The 21,400-nt window shown below is 32.2% G+C and overlaps 1 protein-coding gene across 1 annotated transcript; it reads right to left on the bottom strand.

Annotated features, from left to right (window-relative positions):
* Window positions 1-16,419: 16,419 nt before the first annotated feature.
* Window positions 16,420-19,923, bottom strand: LOC124821844 (Leucine-rich receptor-like protein kinase family protein). The gene is made up of 2 exons (XM_047293791.2): window positions 17,225-19,923; window positions 16,420-17,131 (listed from the first exon to the last, which is right to left on the bottom strand). The coding sequence occupies exons 1-2, from the start codon at window positions 19,785-19,787 to the stop codon at window positions 16,749-16,751; spliced, it is 2,946 nt and encodes a 981-aa protein (XP_047149747.2). The 5' UTR covers window positions 19,788-19,923; the 3' UTR covers window positions 16,420-16,748.
* Window positions 19,924-21,400: the final 1,477 nt, after the last annotated feature.

Genomic DNA, 21,400 nt, shown 5'->3' with positions numbered 1-21,400 from the left:
ACCTAATCAATTTGACATGATTTTAATCTAACTTGACATGATCTTGAACCAATGTAGATGTGATGTGTTGGTCAAACATGGATTCAATTTGACTTGGACTGACCTAGTATAGTTTGTCTTCATCTCACTCAAATCTGACTCAACCAGGATTGACTACACTCGACACAATTTAGGTTCAAGTAGACTTAACTCAAATAAGAAGCAAATCAAGTTTGTTTAACCTTAACTCCAGGGATGACAATGGTGGACGGGCTATGCTGACAAACCTGCATGCCCGTAAGAAAAAGTGCAAGATAGGCTGAGCATTTTAGCTAATTGGTTCATTTAGGTACGTCTTGCATTACTTGCAGCTCATACGAATCAACAAGAGATTGACCTACTTTTAGCCTACATAATTTGCATTGACTTAAATTCCTAAAATCCAGTAACACTAGCAAAACACGTCTTGTGTGTTTCTCATTTGCATTTCTTCTTCAGTCTATCCAAAAATAGCTCCCACATTCACCCCTTGTATCATTCAGTTCAAAGTCATTTCTATGTTTAACAGACTTGTACTTCAAAAAAAATTATAAAATTATGAATATTATTTATTTTAAGAAATAAGCTTATAGGATTTGTTATTTCTACTTAGTTAATTAAATAAAAATAAAGTTATTAAAGTTTTGCACCTTATTAGTATTTTACATAAGAAAAAAATTACAAAACAAATAATTTCTCAAATAGGCCAAATGTTATGCAAGTCAAAGAAATTAACCCATATTTTTTATACGGGGAAGGGGACGACCTGACCTGCCTTTTACAGGCCAAATGTGAGGCTGGTCGATTAGCATTACCATTTCTACTTGACTCAAGCTAACTCAACTCTACCTATACTAGGGTTGATTTAGCTCGACTTAGGCTCAACTTGACCTGCTCTTGATCAGGTTGATCCTAATCCGGTCTTTATTGGGATAGGCTTGACCAAAAGTTGGTAGGACTAGGGAGCGACTTTAACTTAGCCCATCCTGAATGAACGTGGATTAGCCACGACTAGGATGAATGTGGATCCATCCCAACTCGACTGAATCAGGTCCACTCACCACGACTTAAGGTTAGACCATTTGGCTCGACCTAAGCTTGGGCCAATTCGTTTCGACATAGGCCCAAGATAATTTGTTTTATTATGGATCCTGAACAATTTGATTTGACCTAGGCCCAGATCAAGTTGACTCAACTTAGACCTAAGATGACTCAACTTAACATGGATATAGGCCAACTCAGGTCGACATAGGTCTTGGCCAACTTAACTTGACAGTTGGGTCGACTCAATCGACATCTAGGTGACTTAAGTCAACATGGACCTAAGCTGACTCAGCTTAACTTGGACTCAAATGAATTTAGCTTGACTTGGGCCAAGGTTGAATCGATACACCTGAGCCCGAGTTGAATCGATAAAGTATAAGTCCATACTAACTTGGCTCGACCTTAGCACAAATCAACTTGGTTCAACCTAAACCTAGGCCAACTTGATTTGACTTAAGTTTGGACTAACTCGACTTGTTTAGGTTGAGACTAATTCACCTCAACCTAGGCCCATATCACATTGCCTCAACTTTGATTTAATGATTTTTTATATAATTGTTTTTATTTTCTAATTCATTCAAATGAATTTAGTTTTACCACCACGATGGTATAAAGATGTTTAATTTACTATAATATAATAATTTAGTGTTATTATCATAAAGTTAAAAAGATGAAAGATTGATAATTGACATTGCCATGCTTTTTATTTTTGTTTATTTTTATTATTATCTTTCTTAAATAATCAAGGTTTTATTTAATAATTTGGAAAAGATAAGTATTTGATGTACAATTTTGCATATAAACGAAAATAACTGAAGATTAAAGAATATATCAACAAAATCAATTATCAATAGAGTTGGTTACTTCAGGTACAAAATCAAGTACACAAATTTCAAGTTTAACTCAACGATATGTGCATTTTGGAAATTTTATAAATAGAAGGTTTTACACAATTAAAATTCAATTCTTGGATGGAGACTCATTTTGGAGGTTGAAGGCATTCATCATTATTCTTTTTTCTTGTATTCAAAATGTATATAAATAATTAACTCCCTTATTCACAAGGGTTAAACATAATTTATATCTCAACCCTTTATTATTTATGTTATTCAATACATCTTTTTCTCATTTGTAACTACATGATAATGTATTGAGTGATATATAAATATCTGATTATTGGATATGAGGTTGGAATTTATACTAGAATAAAATAACTAATAGATTCAATTCTAGAAGGTCTTATTATAAATCTCTTAACCAAAATTACATGCAAGTCTTATTATAAATAAATTAAATAAAGTAATATGTAAAATAATTCCAAATTATTCGCTATAAAGGAAGTCACAATTGTTTCAAAATCCTTATACTTAACACAACACTTTTCATGCACGTATACTTTGCATATGAGAGATAAAACAGAAAATCCCAAAGGGTTCCACACTTGTTGAAACTGTAATGGTTCCTTGATCTCCAAATACCTACAATCACAAGGTTAAAAGTGATGCTCCACTCTCTATCAGTGAGCCTTTTATCATGCAATTGTTGTGTGAACCAATGGTGCAGATTGTTTGAAAGAAAATATATTTGTATTGGATTAAAGGAAAGTTCATGCAACTTTATAAACTTTAAGAGAAATGTGGGAATTAAGTTAAAACCGTCTAAATCACCTTATGAACACATGTGATACTACTAAAAACACAAAAGGTCCAAAAAAACATTCATGATTAAAGATAAAATTATGTAAGTCTTATTTTTTATTAATAACAATATATCCTCTGTTTACACACTTGAAGTGTAGATTAAAAATTGAATAAAACAAGATGGTAATGATTTTTGAACTCATCTAATTAGAAGCAATCCATCAAATAAATTCAGTATCGTCTTCTTCTTGTCATACGATATCATCAATCATTTCAATCACTTATTTTCCTTCTTTATTTTCCCATAAAGTTTCTCCAAGTATAAATGCTCTCGAAAAGTGTCGAAAATTATTTTCCGCAATAATTACTTCTGGTTTTTTCTTGATTCTAGCTAGCAATCAAAATTTTCTAAATTGCTTCAATGGATCGTAGCATGCTTGCTCCACCTAGATCACTCCTCAAGTAACTAGTTAATGGAGGTATAATATAGATAAATGAATTGTGGGTTCAATAGGTATTGGGTTTTGTACTACATTCCACTTATTATTTCTTGTGTCATTGAATTCATATGGTAAACTCCACTTACTCTATATTACATATTCTAAATGTATAACTTAGATATTTTTTGAAACACTAGATTCTATTCCCACATCTTATTTGATATTACAGAAGAAATGAGAAGGTGCATGACCATCATAAAGTCTCATAAAACAGAGAAAGAGTATCCCCTATGATCAATTTTTCTTATTCTTTCAAGATTCCATGTTATCTTTTGTTAAAATATTCCTTTACTTTTTCAAATTTTACACTTCTGGAGAAATGTAAATTCTGATAGGTTAGTTTAGTTGTGTGTATAACAGTTTACATCAAAAGGGTGGGGACAATATTCTATGTTCAATCAAAGATACAAAAACAGGGGACCATGCCTGGTTTTTTAAGTGTACTGGATAAAAGCATTCTGGTGTTTATGATCTTCCCTTTCAGTTGATAAAGCAATGTATTTTATGAAAAAAGAATAAGAACAAACAAGGTTGTTATAATATACGGTTTAAGGCATGGACTCAACTATACAAAACTTGTTATCTGAGACCAATCTGGTTAAAATCTGAGGAAGTGTTTCTGTTTTTCTTTCATGTTCCTCTCACCATTCGTGCTGTATTTTTCTGATTAAAAGTTTGTGAACAATATATTTTTTTCTTGAGTGGATTACTTTAAGTATTAAAGTAGTGACTCATTTTCATTTATTAAATTAGTATCATCTTGTATTCATAATTACAAAATATTAACAAATTGTTAATCTTTCGGGTACGAGGCCGAATCACTCTAAATACTTGCACAATTTTTTTAAGTCGTTCGGTCTACGTCTTTCGTCTTCACTCCACCATTCGGAAGTGTACCTGTCAAAGGTTTTTCGATGCTTTAAATCAGTCGACTGTCCATATGGTATATCAATGCAATAATAATAAATGTGCAGTAAATGCGAAAACCTACCACTTACCTTTGACCTGTACTTATAGCGGGTGATGCTGCCTCCACCACCACCTTTGCTCCCTCCACCTCCCCAACTCTTTATAAAAAAATTTAATTACAAAATTAACCTTTTTTTACTTTTTAACCTTATTTATTTACTCTTCTAAAATCCTAAATTTTATTTATATTCACTCACCCATTTTCACTGCCATTTTTGTCCTTGATTTGCTGCTTTCGCGCTGTTATGAAATTAGTGAACAAATATATTTCTGCAGATATCTTTATCAGCTGCCTCCATGCAGCCAAATCATACGTGTGGAGGAGCAAATGTTTGGGCTGACGTTAGTAGCAGTAGTGACATATTTTGCTCAGCTGGATCGTATTGTCCAACAACCATAAAAATAATTTCTTGCAGTAGTGGGTATTATTTTGCCCTAAAACTTTATTACTATACGCTATCAAATTTGGGTTCTGGAAGTAACAGTTTCGATATATCCTCTTGAAACATTCTCCTCATATTTAATAAATAATGTATTAAACGAGAAAAGATGCATGTTACATCTCAGCATGGAAAACATTCAATGTTGTTTTCATTTGATAATTGGAAATATTATTAAGAGGATTTATAACTATTCCAAAAGTAAAATGAAGTGGCTAAAGCTTTTTAACAGAGATCTCGCATAATTGCAAAGAAATACGTTAAGCTTTTTAATAGTGTACTCGCATAAAACGGATGTCGACATCCGTTTCATCTTAAACGGATCTTGACATCCATTGACGGATGTTTATATCTGTTTAAGAGTTTTCACATTGATTTAGGGTTGATTACGTATCTTGACGCAGTGCACCTTCACCCCTTTGCACTTTCAAGCACCACCGAGACTAACTTTGTCACAGCTAGAACAATTCCTTTCACCACCACCTGCAATCTCTCACTCACCACACTCTCACACCACAACAATGAAAGAAAGAGAGGAGAAAGAATTCGCACAATGAAAGAGTAACAATGAGAGCACGAAGTAGAACATAAAAGAGGATAAATAGGTTGTGTGCCGGTGCATGTGCGTAGAGGATTGGAGTGGGTAGAAATTATAAAATATTAACCCTAAAAGTAAACTTTTACTGAAGGATAACATAGGAATAGAAAAATGGAGTGAGGGGTAAAAGAGGAAGGGGGAGGTGGAGGGAGCAAGGGGTGGTGGTGAAGGGAGCAACACCCATTTATAGTTTTCGCCATGAGCTTGAGATTAGGAAAATCTTAATCACAGTCTAATACCTCTAATTACAATTTACCTTAAACTTTATGGAAATCCTAATTATCGGCTTTAGGCTGGACAATCAACTCCTCGGTGGTTAATCTTGTTTGAGGATTTTCTGTTACGTCCTAATTACCGTCTGATTTTGTCTTGTTTGCCATAACCGTCTGGTTGATCCGATGAAAGAATGGTAGTACTCCGTCCAGACCATTCGAGTCATATAATACAGTTAAGTTCAGAAGTCAAATCAAGTTTTAGCACGAACAAATTTTTTTTTTGAAAGAATATAAGTGTTTAATTTTAAACTAAAGACGGTGTCACTCTTTTATTTGATTTGATTCATGTTTTATTATTATTGTGTTTACACGGTAAACCTTTTTCGTTAATATACCCAATACTTTAGTTCGGTGTTAAATCTTTATATTATTTTAAAAATGTAAAACTTGAAGAAGAATGAATTATTTTGATTGGCAATGTATAGGCACTCTTATTTTTGTCAAATACAAATAATTATATATTTTTAAGAATAATACACGTGGGCTTTTCAAACAACCACACTGTAATCGGATTGACTTGAGTGGACCATTGAATTAGTATCAACAAAAATAGAAAGGAAAAAAATGATATAGTTGAGTGGGATTATCATTATTTTTAAGACTCTAGAATCACTAAAAAAAACATCAGACCCAACCCTAGTTACAGTATGATTGGTTCGTAAATCAAAATCAAAATCAAATTCAAACCCTATCTTTAATGTTTGGTTGTAAGAAGGTTTATCGGATTGACATAAGAAGTAATCAACTAAACAAAATAATTTGAAAGAATTGTATGCTGGAAAATCCAATTAGATTTGAAATGGGAAATCTGAAAAAGAAAAAGAAGTCGAAACTTTTTGCGTCGACGTGCAAGCAAACATGCAGACTCGTGAAACAACTGTACTTTTTTGTTCCTATGTCTTTGACTTCTCACTCCAAAACTTTCTTTTAGGTTACTTTTTTTTCTTAATTGTTCTGCTTCCTAAAATGTGTATTTCCTTTCTTTAAGATAATAATATTTTGAAATTATTTTTTATTTATTTTTTCTTTACAAATACAAAAGATTGTTTTTTTATAATTATTTTATCTCTACGTAAATATGGGTCTAACAAACTTTTTTTCATTTTCTAAGGGTTTACTTATCAAACACACAGGAGAAGAATAAGGTGTTGACAGAGGATGAAGAAGTTGAAAACGTAGTGCGCCCTATTGAAAGCCCAAATTGGGGTGATGAGCCCATGTAGCATGAGTGGGAATCTGTGTGTCCATTATGATATGAGTGGCGAATGATAGAAGTGAAAAGATGCGCCACTCTTGAAAAGTTTTAGTGCGTTGATTTGGCAAAATGTGACATTCCAAACTATTGTTTTCTCTTAAAGACAAAATTATAAAAAGCTTTATCGGAATGTCTTAAAACATTTCAAAGAATTTATGTACTAACAACCACTTAACACCACACATGTTTTTATGCTGCGAAAGGCCGCGTCCAAACACATTATTCAAAATCTTCCAAAACGATTGTCCTGTATTGTTACAATATTTATTTTTCTAATTTTATTATACATATATATATATAATAAGGTATACGATAATTATACATGTGAGAAATTTTCAATTATATATAGTAAGATATACGATAAACTTGTAAGCTGTGTGGTTCTGTTTGAAAGAATATTTTTGCAGATAGGACTATAATGGTAATCTTTGTCAGAAAATTCCCACGTCGTTATGTGAGTAAGTGTGTTAGTGCATATTTTGAATACATATTTTATATATATTTGTGTGTTGATTCATGAATATATACTATTGTCGAGCTTAAAAAAGTTTTTTTTCCAAATAAGGGTGGAAAAAACAGTGATGGAATACATGCTCTGTGGTTTGGTTTCTATCCTTTGTTGTCGTAATGTCTTGTCAAATTATTTCATTCCGTTAAAATGTTTAAGAGAAGTAAAATATATAAAAGTATAAATTTTCGTATCTTTTCAAAAATCAAGACAAAAAAGTAAGATAATATCAATGTAAAATGTAAAAAATTTAGGTATGTTAAAAAATTATTTTTCAATGCTTAAAAAGGATTTATAAAGTAAGTAGGAAAATTTGTTCAATAAAAAAGTTAAATGAGTAAAAGTGGCATTATTCATTGTATGAATATAAAAATGCTTTTTTACACTTATAAATAAATGTCTATTTCCATGTAATGTGTATTTTATAAGAGTTTTTGCGCTCTAAAATAATGACCTTAGAAAATCAGCTCAATAGATTTTTCTACGAGAATTAGTTCAATAGATAAGAGCGAATAGAGTAACGAATAAGTTTTAGTTATGATGGCTGTGTTTTGTTATTTAACTTTAAAATGGAATCGTTTTTATTTTGCTATTTAAAATTTGGTGTGACAAAAAGTTAGAAGAAAATTAAAAACATCGTATATGTGTTTATATTTTCAGTAGTTATACTAAAATTGTTAAATTTTTGGTGTAATATTTGCATATGACAATTTTTTTAGGTGCATATAACAATTTCATTCAAGAATAGTTTAAAAAAATATCATTGGACATGCTTTACTCTTTAGAAATAGTATCCTTCAACGAATTGAAATTTTACAAAAAATTCATGGTGTTTTATACCTATCTATATATCTATATCTTTCTATATATAATAATGAGAATTAAATCACGATAAATATAAAATAAATAAGTTTTAATTAAACAATCTGAATTTGTATTGTAAAAAAATAATCTTTAAAATTTTGGAATTTTGTTGTGAGCAATTCTTTTTATTAAAATCCTTGTATGTATTTACTTGTAGAACTTATTTTATATGTAAGTCAAATCGGATAACATAAAATTTAACTTATAACTATTCTAAACTAGTTTTAGATTACTTAATGATTTTTTTAAAATATGATTAAATTCAACTCAAAATTATTGGATGATGTTGTCACTTTTGAATTTTATTCGATTCACCCACTCGTCTTCAGGGTTTAGCATTTAATATTGAATGTATGACTTGATTTATTGTAATTTTTTTAATTTTTATTTGGGATATTTAACTATTTCCCTTTATTTTTCATATATATTACCAGCGAACAATTGGATGGAATATTTATCAACTTCAATTTTTCGTGCTTGTGTTTCACATTTTGTATTTGTAATTTAATTTTTGAAACATGATTATAGTCTATTTTTTCCCTATAGTTTTACTTCAATTTTAAAAAGTAATAATTCTAGATCTATCTTTTAAATTTGCATTCAATTCAATGTAATTCTCTTATGTATATTAAGGAAAGTGTACATACAAAAGCAGTTTTCAATTATTATAATGTTTTGAAACGAAGATTATTGTTTTCATAATTTAAAGGTGATAAAACAGGTTAACACAATCTATTTAATTTTGGTTTAATATTGGTTGTCAAAAACAGATTGGGTTAAACTAGCCCACCAATTCAAAAGGTGAACTTTACAATCTTGGTCTGTCGAATTGACGAACTAGTCTTCTTATGTTTTTTTGTCATTAAAAATTGAATATTACATGGAAATAGAATAATGTTTTTTATGTTTTTACATAAAAACAGACATAAAATGAATTGATATCAAGTTGTCGAGCTACAAAAAATAATAGAGATTCTCCAATTCAGCACAAACAATGAAAAAATCGAAAAAGACAAAGAACAAAAGTGGTTTGTCAATAGATGAGAGAAAAACAATGGAGATGAAACCAAATTGTGTTATTATAATGAAATCAAACTACAAACTAGTCTCTATGCAACCAAATTTGACGAACTGAGTTGGTTCAAACTTTTATTTAGATTGAAAAAATTGTTTCATCTCGTCTTTTTTAGACATGCTAAGACTAACCCATCTGACTTAACTCTTTTGTCATCTCTATCAACATCCAATCATTTTCTTTGTGCACTTCATAATTTTTTTTAATTCCAATCTTACTCTTTGATTGTTTTATTTGAACACAATTATACCAGAGCAATTTTCAATTTTGATGTAGCGTCCTTGTTGAGGTGGTGGTAGCAGGGAAATCAAATTCAGAAAATTCTTTTTGGAAAACATAGTTTATGGTGGCACATTGTTTCCGGAATAGTGTTTCCGCAATTGTATTTATAGTCCGGAAAACTTAATTCATGAAAGCTGTTCTAAATTCCATGCGGAAAGTAAGTCGCGAATGATTCTTCAATGCACCTGAAGTGAAACTTTGTGTTCCGGAAATACAATTTCGGAGTAACAAAACTTTTATTTTGGAATTTGAGTATTCTGAATCTATTTGATGTTTTGTGGATAATGATTGGTTCGTTTGCCAGTTCAAATGGACGTTGTTTGTTTCATGTTGAGTTCGGTTTAGGGTTTAAATTTAGAGTTAGGTTCTCTGATTATTGTTTTTCTTTGGAATGTATGTATTCGGTTACATGATAAATTATGTTGGAAACGATTTTCGGAAAACATGCAATCCTCAAAATGGGTTCAACTGAGAATCACACACTTACTTCAAGGACTAAGCACTCGTATACTTCAATCACACAACCAACGCACACCAGGAGCTGTGAACAAGAAGAACGTGTGAAAAATAAAGGTTAAATGAAATATTTACCAAAGTTATTATTGGAATTCGACATTAATGATGGGTGCAGAGAGAATGTTGAGAGGTGCAGGAAGCAATTCTCTTGAAGGAGCTAGGTCGATTAGTTTGTGGGCTCATAGGCTCAAGAGTGTGATGAAAATTCTGAAGGAAAAAAAAACTTTCGTGGCACTTGGACTTGTAACAATAGTTATTTAATCCAACAAAAATAATAGACAAACTCATAATTTTGTTTCTCCATTCTCCCGGTTTCTTATGGCACCCTTAATTTGAAAATAAAATATAATATTTATTTAAAAAAAAAACTTTTCAAACTGTATGATATAGAAAAATAATATCATATTTTCATAATACAATCTCTATGGTGAGATGTTCACTTACTGGGTTCCACCACTCTTTACGTCATCCTGATCCACATTTTTCTTCTATGGTTGCCAGATTATATAATATGGATGTATTTTTTATTTTTGAATTGGACAATCCAGAAATCTTATTTTTTTTAAAAAATGATTTTCATATGTATTTTTTATTTCTAAAAACTACTTTCAGATTAAACATTTAAAAAAAACAAAAATAAAATATGGTTAGTTGGAACTCTAGTAGCAAAGCAATTCAATCACGAATTAAGTCTGTTTTTCGGTAAATTACAACATGTTTTGAATTATTTTATTTTAAAAAATATTTCAAATATGTTCGATAAGAGTTTTGTTTGTCTTGTACTTTTTTTATTATAAAATTAATGATTTTTTTTTCTTTTACATTTCTCCTTTTATATGATTTTATCATGTGATATTATTCTTTTCACCGATGTTGGTACATGTTGTTTCTCAACACATTAGAAATGTTATTCTTAACATCAACAACATCTTTTCTGGTTAAATTAAATATGACATTTTTAGTTAATATTAACAAAAAATATTTGTAGTTGGTGAAAGTTAAAAATATTTTTAATTAATATTGATCAGGTCAATATTATTTTCTGATTAAAATTAATTAGAGTTTTCTTAGCTAATATTGTTAGAATTGTTGTTTATTGATATGAATTAAGATTTATTTTATCAGCATCAATTATACTTTTTTTAGCTAATGTAATTCAATGTTTTTTAGCTAATGATACGGATTAATTTTTTGTTTTGATTGTTGAGATTATATGTCGCTCAATAAATTTTAGGGTTATTTATTAATTGATATCTGTTAAGATGTTTTCAATCAAGGTCGACCTGACTTTTTTTCATTGAAAAGTAATTATATATTTCTCAATTGAAGTTTGTAGTAGTTATTCTTTTGTTGATTTTTATAATGTTGAAGCAATAATTTTAGGATATTAATTTTTTTAAAATTATATTAAATCTTTCTAACAATCTTCACATAATTTAAAAATTAAAATAAAATAAAACTTATCATATTTTAAAACAAAATATTTTAGTGTAAAAAAGATTCGATGTTACACTTAATGTTTATAAACTTTCAGTTAAGAAAATATAAAAAAAATAATATAAAATTGAATACGTAAAATTGTTTTATATAATAGAAGTAATATTTATAAAAATAAATAAGAACCTGTTGTAATAAGTCTAATTAAATAAAAAAATAATTTGTAATAAAATTAAAATCGTTAACCGGCAAATAATATTTATCTATAAAATTAACATACCATAAAAACATTATAAACATAGAATAATTTATTTATTTTTAAAAAAAATTATATAAAATGTTTCTTTAAAGGAAAAACAATTCAAACTTGAGTAGTTTAAATTTTGTTGTAATTATAACAAAAAAATCCAAAACAATGTAAAAATATTTGCTAATATATTATTGTAAATGTATAGTGTTGAATACTTGTAATTACTTAAAAATGATTTGATGAATTTCGTAGGATAACATTTGACATTGTTATGGTTTTAATACAACTGGTTATCATTTTCCTAATATGAAAAGATTGAAGAAAAAGATAATTGTATTTTTTGCGGAGAAAAGACGAACTGATTGGTGTTGGAAAATGACCAAGAAAGTAATTCCCTTGTTCAGTAATAAAAATGGTAAAAGTAGGTTTCAAATGTTTTGTTTTCTTTACGAGAAGAAAATAGTGAAAATAAAAAAAAATTAATATTTTCTAAAATCAATCCTCTCTCATGATAGATATTGAGACAACTTTATAATCATACAATCATTTAATTTTATTTATTTATTACTTTTAAAGGTAACTATTTTTTCTTCATTTTAAAAGTATATTAGCGGTTGTCATGACGATGATAAAAGTGATGGTGTGGAGTGGTACAATGATGAAGGATGGTGTTGTGAGGGTACAATTAGTAATTTTGGGAATGGAGGACTAATAATATTTTCTAAATTTCTTCCTCCGCTCCCACGTTTCCTTCCAACACCCAAACTTTTTAAATTCCAATTATACCCATATTTAAATTATTGTTCTAGTTTATAGAATTTATAGATATTTCATATATTACAGAAACTGTAATGCAAATTTATATTCTAGATTCTATAATTCAAATTTAAAAGTAAATCTAAAATATAAATTACATTATGAGTTTTACAATTTGTAAAAGAAATTTATATTCTGAATTATTGAATCCATAATAAAAATTTAAAAAATAATCTGAATTATAGTACAATATAAATTATACAATCGGTAATATAAATTTTGAAAACAGAATGAGATGTAAATTGCATCTCCGATTATCCACTCCTTAATGCAATTTTAAAGTATGGGCAAAGAAGTTATCAGATTCCTGGCAGAATAATAATGGGGCAATATGGTCAATACCATTAATGCTTTGTGGGAGAATACCATTAAGGCTTTCGGATTGCACACAATATGGAATAATATTAGGGTTTTAGATAATTTTTTAATGATAGGTACTTAAATCATTTCACTGGGGTTGGCGGTGCAGCAATAGCAAGAACATGGGTACAGAAAGAAATGCCCCGAAACTAGTATCCATCCATCCAATGGTCCACTTTAGTTTTTATGTATGTTTTCAAACTATTTGTGAGCAGTGATTATTTATTAAAAGCATGTCAACTTAATTGGTAAGTTAAGAAGGTTCATATAATTAGGAAAGGAATAAAAAATTATAAAAAAAGTTAACTAAAATTCGGGAACAAGCTGGCAGTGTAAAGAAAAAACATTAAAGAAAAAATCTGATAAACAAAATGTAATAAACAAAGGCATAAATTTGGGTGGAAAACAAAGTTTCTCTAGAAGAAACATGCGTGACCAACAAAATGATTAACTAATCACATGACGTACCCATAATGATAAACTAATCAGATTTTCAAATACCCTAACGAATAATGAAATGATAATTAAGAAAAGTTGAAGAAATCAGCAGTACTGTGATGCTCAAATTGATTTGATAGAAAAAGAAAAAAAAATGGAAGAAAGAATTGTTGGAATTTAATATGATTTTATTTTCTATTATATAATTCCAAAGAGTAATTTTTATAATCATTCAATTGATTGCTGACATTGTATGCATGTCGGATTATCACTGACGTTACGCTCAATTGAGCTGATTTTACTCTTTAGGAGAGAATGAGAGTGTGGATTTGCATAATTTACGTAACGATGCGTGTTCAGTTTAAGGTAAATGCGACGATGAAAAGGCACGAATTTGCGGGATTAGGGTATTTTTTGTCACCCGTTGAAGTGCAGAGATTTACGTGGATTTAGCATAGAATGTCTGAATTATCCTTTGCACATTTTATAATTCCAACTCCAGTCCTGGCTAATGACTGAAGATGGAGACCAAATTGAAGCATTTGAAGAGGAAGAACTGAAGGTGTATTTGGTTATCTTGTAGCAGTATTCGGTTTCAGGAGGTGAAGCATTTCTGAAGATGAAGTATTTGGTTCCTAATGATGATATTCGATTCCCATGCTTCTCAACTATCTTCGTATTCGGTTTCATCACGTTCATATTCGGTTCCAAAGTATTCGGTTGCATGCGTGAATCATAAACACGACCAAGCTGCTCCCGTTGTACTTCCCCTGCGTGAATGCGAAGTTCATGGCCATTAGAAACTCCAGTTTAGTTCATGGCCGACGCGTAGATCCCCTGCACCCTCCCGACCACCGTGGAGTGAGCATCCGAGCGGGTCGTCCATCATCACCACCGCATCGAACAATGTCGAGGACTTGTCCGTGGTAGGTGCAGCCGCGATCCGCACCGCGGTCTGGTTGCGGCTGCCAACAATGTCGTGGAAGAAGAAGTGGAGGTGGCTGAGCTTCTTCGGCAGGTGGAGGCCTAAGGAGGAAGGAGGTTTTAGCGGTGGTGACGAACGAGAAAAAGAAGAAAATAATGACCTTTGTTGTTCACAAACTCTGCCCACAATCCACCAGCACCAGCATGATTGATTTCCCGCAGAATCAAAATTTAGATACTTTAGAACTATTTCACCATAAAAATACCTATTTCAGTATTATATAACAAGCACGGTGAAAGGAAACTCAATATTTAGAAATTTGAATAACCCTATAGTTTGTGACATTAGCACCCCAACCTCAAAAAAATATTAGCCTTTGGAAACTGCAAAGAAAACTGCAACAAGCCTTTGGAAGAATCATACTTCTAATATATATCAACACAATATGATTCCTTGATTTTTTTTTCTTTTTGCCTAATAAAAATATTATAATTAAAAATAAATTCATTTTACTAAAATAATTTTTTTTACAATAATAAAATTAATTTTAAAAATTAATGTTAATTTTTTACTCTTTATAAACTTTTTTACAATTAAATATAACATTAACAATTATCATTTTATATTACATTAAAAATTTGGGGCATTTTGATAATCTTTAATTTCTACCAATTAAACAATTTTTTTAAATTTGTCACATGAATCAAATCCTAGACTAATTTTCACAAACTTTACTTCCAAATTCACTCTCAATTACCGACAAATTCACTCAAAAAAACAACAACAAAAATTATCCTCGAATCCACTCAAATTCATTCAAATCATCTCTTCCAAATCATCTCCCTCAAATCCCTACAAAAAAGAACAAAGCGTAAATGATGATAATATATATTCAGAGCTAAATAAAATCAACAATGTTCTGAAGAATTAAAACATATTTAAATTTAAATATCAAATGCACGATGAGAATACTTTCTCAAATTAATTTCTATAAATCTCTTAACTTTCAACTTGTTTTACCATAAAAATAAACATTACTTTTCTTTCTGTTTTCCCTCAAATCCATCACTCTTTTTTTACATTCTCAGTTCCAAAAACAAAGCATAAAAGAACTGTGATTTCCTTTAATTTTCCATACATTTTTATTAATATATGTTATGGAGTAGTTATTGTCTAAGGGGAAAACAAGTTATAGGCTGTAGTAGCTATACCAATTTCACATTACAGAAGTAACTTTTTAATAAAAGTGGTTTTCGAATACCAAACTTGTTTAACTTATACGTCTAGTGGACCAACCAACATAGACCATAAAAAAATGTCATAATTTTCTGAATTAATTAGCCTTCTTTAATACAAACACATAACGATTTAAACTCGTAATTTTATAAAACGAGAATTTGGTGGAGTAATAAGTATTTATGTTCTAATTAATTTCAGTCGTAAAAATACTAATTAAGACACAAATATATGTTTTTTATAACATATTAAAACGTCTTCGAAAGTATTGAGATGAGTACGCTAATTATAGTTTTTATTGAATTTTTTTTCTCTAGCTAGTATTTTGAAAGTATTTGCTATATCTTTATTTTTTATTTTTTTTATTTGAGCGAGGAAAAGATGAGAGCCGACACGAGTTTACCGACATTAATTAAATTCATACGTTGATTGAATAGTCGATATTTAATTTTTATTTTTTTTTTATTTTTAATAACAACAGAGTAATAAATTATAAATAAAATTATCTCTTTCCACTAATTTTCAATACTTTTTACGTACATAAGCAAGTTTAATTTTCAATTATTTTTTCTTTTTTTTATTCTCTCACTTTCTATTATTTAATTTATGAGAAGAATACATTAAAGAGTTTACTACTCTACCATTAATGAAAAGAATACATTTAATATACTGGCCACATCTAAAATTCACGCAGTACAGGTAGATTGTGAATGAATGAAAGCAAAATGGGTTTATTTAGATTTGATGTATCTTACTGGATAAAAGGTCAGCAGACAGCGACAACTTATACAACATTCATCATCCATTATCAGATGCATGAACATACACTACTGTTTTCTGAATCAGGGATTAGTTATCAGCCACCTTCAAGCAAGCAAATTAGCCATTCAATTAGCCTTCTGACATCTCACAATCATCTTTTATTGTTCAGTTTTCGTTTTATTTAGGCCTATTCTAAAATCTAATACCCAAGGAATGTGAACTTGTCACAGCAATCATCTTATAAATGATAGGGATATTTTAATATTTATGATACACGGGATCGGACATAACCAATTATTCGAAACTAACAGTTCCATCAATCAGTAATTAAGGAAGAAGAAGTTTGCTTCTTCATTTTCTTTATTGGGGGAAACAGTGCTAGATGGAGACCCTTTACTACACTAGTCTTCCACTTCAAAATACAGTGTTCCTCTTTTCATGCAAAATTTACAGCTAACCTTTCAAGCTGGTTGCTTGGTTCCCCTTCCTCATCATACATAATCTTCAGCCTTCTGTAACAGACCATGCAGAATGAATACATTATTTCTTATCATTCACTCCTATTTTCTTTTCACCACCGTCTTTGCTGATAACAATCCCAACCAGTTTACAAGGCTCAGCATCCTCAAGTTTTTGAACCACAGCTCTCATGGTGGGTCTTAAAGCCGGAAGAGTTCCCGTGCACAGAACCGCGGTTCTCAAAACCTTGCAAGCTTCCTCTTTATACATTTCTGGAATCCTCGAATCCACAGCACTCCTAAGACCCTCTTTGCTTCGTGCCATGTTATGGACCCAACTCACCAAATCCTTATTCTCCCCAAATTCTGCTTCGTTTGGCCTTTTTCCAGTTACCAGCTCCATCAGCACCACTCCAAAACTGTACACGTCACTCTTCTCATTCACTTTGTATGTATAACCATATTCTGCACCAATTCCAACAACATCAAGACATTAATAAACACGGTAATAATAATTAATTAATGACACTCAAATAATTAGTATCCGAAATGATTTACCTGGAGCAATGTAACCGTGGGTTCCGGCGATGACACGAGAGGAAGAATCCTTTCCAACGTTGGCCTGAATAACCTTGGCAAGCCCAAAATCCGCAATTCTAGGTTTTAGAAACTCATCCAACAAGATGTTACTAGATTTGACATCTCTGTGAATCACGGGCCGTTCGCATCCGTGATGCAAATACTCCAATCCTTTGGCTGCCCCAACAGCGATTTCGTACCTCGTTTCCCAATCAAGCTCCATCTTTCTACTTGTGTGAAGCCGATCCCACAAGCTTCCATTGGGTAAATACTCGTACACCAACAAGCTCGAATCTTCACTCGTTATGCTGCAATAAAGCTTCACCACATTCACGTGCCTTATGGAGCTCAAAGCCTGAACCTCTGCATCGAACTCCTTAGACCTCCCACCCTGCTTATTCCCAAGCATGGGAGTGCTGCTCCACGACTTTTTCCGCGCGGGTACATCGGTGTTCCAAATATGCTTCACCGCCAGCTCTTTTCCGTTGGAAAGCGTGACTCTGTACACGTTCCCTGAACCTCCCTTTCCTATCAGATTCTCCTGCTTGATGGAATCTAGAATCTCCCCCTCCGAGAAACTTAACACGTGGAACGATTTCACGTCCCAGGATTCTTCCTTCAAGGAACGTTCTCCGAATCTTTCTCCCTCTTCCTTCCTCCTCTTCAGCTGCAAGTAAACGCCCAAACACGAAAGCAATAATATCGACGCTATCGCGAAGCAAATTACGAGATCACGCATGTCCTTGGACATGCCAGAGGAAGAAGAGCAACGAGGAAAGGAGTTGATGGCGTCGATGCTGCACAAACCGGGGTTTCCGGAGAGGCTTCCGTTGTAAGCTTCGAGGGTTAGAGCCTGAGGAATTTTACCCGTTAATCGGTTGTACGATAGATCAAAGAGGCTTAACCTGAGGAACGCCAAACCCCCAGGAATTTCACCAGAGAGATCGTTGTCTGAAAGATTCAGAGAATTCAGCGCGGGGAAAGAACCCAACGAGGTGGGGATTTCTCCAGAGAGTAAATTCCTCGATAGGTCAATGTCGTTGAGGGATTTGCAGGAACCGAGAGATTCCGGTATCGAACCTGATAACCTATTGCTCTGCAAATGAAGACTACCTAGTTCTTTAAGCTCCCCGATTCCTTCTGGAATCTTCCCCGAAATCTGATTCTCGCTCAGGTCCAAAGTCACCAACGACGTTGCTTTGGAGATTTCATCGGGTATTTCACCGGACAACCGATTTTGCCTAGCTAATATTGAACCTAATGTTTTGGCGTTTCTGATATCCGAAGCAACCGAACCTTCGAACTGATTCAGTTCAATATCGATTATTTCAGCGTTGGGCAATCCCCAAATCGCCGGTGGCACGGTACCCGAGAGCGAGTTATTGCTGACTCTGAATCGCTTCATACTCCAACAGTCTCCATAGGTGGCCGGAATCTCGCCGGAGAGATTGTTCTGAAGCACGAGCAGTGCGGTCATCTTCCCCTTTTTACACATTTCCGGCGGAATAGTCCCCGACAAAAAATTCTCCGACACATCGATGAAATCAAACTCAGCCCAGGAACCAACCTTCTGAGGAATAGGACCTGTCAATTTGTTCCTGTACAGAGACAGGGACTTGAGGCCTTTGAATTCGCCAATTTCATCAGGAATCTCCCCTGACAAATTGTTCTCAAAAAATTGAAGCGAAACCAGATTGGTCAAGTACTTCAATTCAGAAAGATCCCCTTCGAGTCTATTCATGGAGCCGTCCAAATTCTTAAGCCCCTTGAGGTTTCTCAACCCGGTTGGAATCTTCCCCGTGAAGGAATTGTTGAAAAACACAAGCTGCCAGAGGTTCCGAAGGTTCACAATCTCCGCGGGAAATTCGCCGGTGATGAAATTGTCGGAGAATTCCAATTCCGTGAGCTCCGTGAGGTTGCCAAGTCCCATCGGAAGTTTCCCTCCGAGGGTGCAGTTGGACAGGTAGAGCCAATTCAGCTTCTTGAGACTCACAACCTCTTTTGGAAACGGCGTGAAATCGAAAGGGTTATCTCCGACACTTAACTGCAACAGACCCGTCATGTTTAACAGCGACTGCCACGGAAAAGTGCCCGAAAATCCACTTTTGTTTAAAAACAAATACTCCAACTGATTAAGAGGAGATATGTCGGGGAAGGGACCAGAGAAAAGGTTGTTTCCCAAATCCAAGTAGCGCAAGGTGACGCATTTTCTAATGTCCTCTGAAACATTGCCATACAAGCCGTTGTAGCCGAACGCGAGTTTCTGGAGCGATGGAAGGTTGCAGAGAGAGTCAAAGGGAAGAACCCCAGTCAGATTTTGGTTGGAGAGGTTGATTTCGGTGACCGAACGGAGGGTGTTGCAAATTACTCCGTTGAAACTGCAAACGGAGTTGGTGTCATTCCATGAGTCAAAGAGTTTTGAAAAATTTGAACTCTTGAGAGAGGATTTTAGGTTGAGAAGGATTTGACGCTGGTCGTGCTGTTGGGCGGTGAGTAGAGAGAAGAGTGAGAGAAGAAGCAAGAGGCGAAAGGCGGCGGACATGTTTGGAAAGTGTGAAAGATGAGTCTCCGACTTTCAATTTCAACTAAAACGGGTTAAGTACTCAAATTGAATAAAAAGAAGGCGCTCATTGGTGTGTCTATCCATGAAGTCACGGTAAAGCAATTAAGCAAAACGGCGTCGTTGGAACATGGCTTAGTTTACTACGAGGTTGTGTATTTCGTATTCCTGTTACAACGGTCGTTTCTCCTCTCGTTCTTGTTTTTTATTGTTTTTACCGCGTATTTTCTTGATGCTACTTTTCCTAAAGCACTTACTACTTCTCTCGTACCAGCGTGTGGAAGAGTCGTGGACGGATGTTAGGATGAAACTGAAAGCAGCCAGTCTCAATGTATGTACAACCATTGACTTGGACGATTGGCATCAACGCAATAATTGGATAAAAAAACATAACCTTGTTATTACCATCAATACAGAAAACAAATACAATTAATTGAGATTAGAACAGAAGAAAAGTTACCTTCCTCTCGAGACAAATTGTAAGTAAAACAAGTCACTTCAGCAGAAAGATTAAAAATTAATCACTTTATCATATTGATATTGAATAATTTTTATTTTTACTAACACAAAATATATACACTTTTATGATTATTTATGTAATAATTATTGTTTCTGGGGTCGAGGGCTTTTGTTGTCCAAACTCTAACTATGTGTCTCTTAATCAGTGCACTCTCGTAGTCAGACATTCAAACTCGGATGGTTTTGCAACAATCACTTTGACGCTCAAGTGAGATATATTTCTCAAGAGACTTATTGCGCATGCTTTGATTCTTTAAAAATATTTTTTACCTTTAAACTGAACACTTATTTATAAACCAAAATAAGACAAGACAATTAAACGTGATAATTGTTCATTAATAACTCTATTAACTACTCATTAATAACCGTCGTTACCGCTTTAACGTCTATCCTTTATAATTCCAAATGTATGTCTCTTTTACTCAATTCCTTTAAGACTTTGTTAATTGAACATTTCGTTCCACACTAAGTCAATCCTATACACCACCTAGTTATTAACATCAATACAAAAAACAAATATAAATAATTGAGATGAGAACAGAAGAAAAGTTATCTTTCTATCGAGATAAAGTGTAAGAAAAACTAGTAACTTGAGTAGAAAAATTAAAAACTAATCACTTTGTCATATCGAATAATTTTTATTTTTGCTAATGAAAAATGTATACACTTTTACCACTATTTATGTAATAATTACAATGTATCCACATTCATAAATTATAGAGTTTAGATTAGTTTAAATTTTAAGAAATTTTTCATAGTTTCAATACGTTTCGCGAGTAATTTGAATTTGATTAGGATAAAGGCACTCTGATTTAATTAGTTTCATTTATTATATTAATTATTTAAAAACCAAAAGAAACTTTATACTTTTTTATGCTATCCGAATCCTGTAACACCAACATCATAAATCTTGTTTAACTTAGAAAATCTAACAATATATATATATATATATATATATATCTTAATTAAGTTTTATATTGAATAAAACTAACAAAATGAAGGGTATAATAGAAAACAATTTTAACTTTTAATTGGATTTGCGTTTTATTTTAATTGAAACCTCATTTATTAACAAA

Source organism: Vigna umbellata, chromosome 2 (genome assembly GCF_029865625.1).
Source record: "Vigna umbellata cultivar VRB3 chromosome 2, Vumbellata_1.0, whole genome shotgun sequence".
NCBI classification, from domain to species: Eukaryota; Viridiplantae; Streptophyta; class Magnoliopsida; order Fabales; family Fabaceae; genus Vigna; species Vigna umbellata.
The sequence above is the reverse complement of the archived record's forward strand: the minus strand, read 5'-3'. Positions and strand labels throughout refer to the sequence as shown.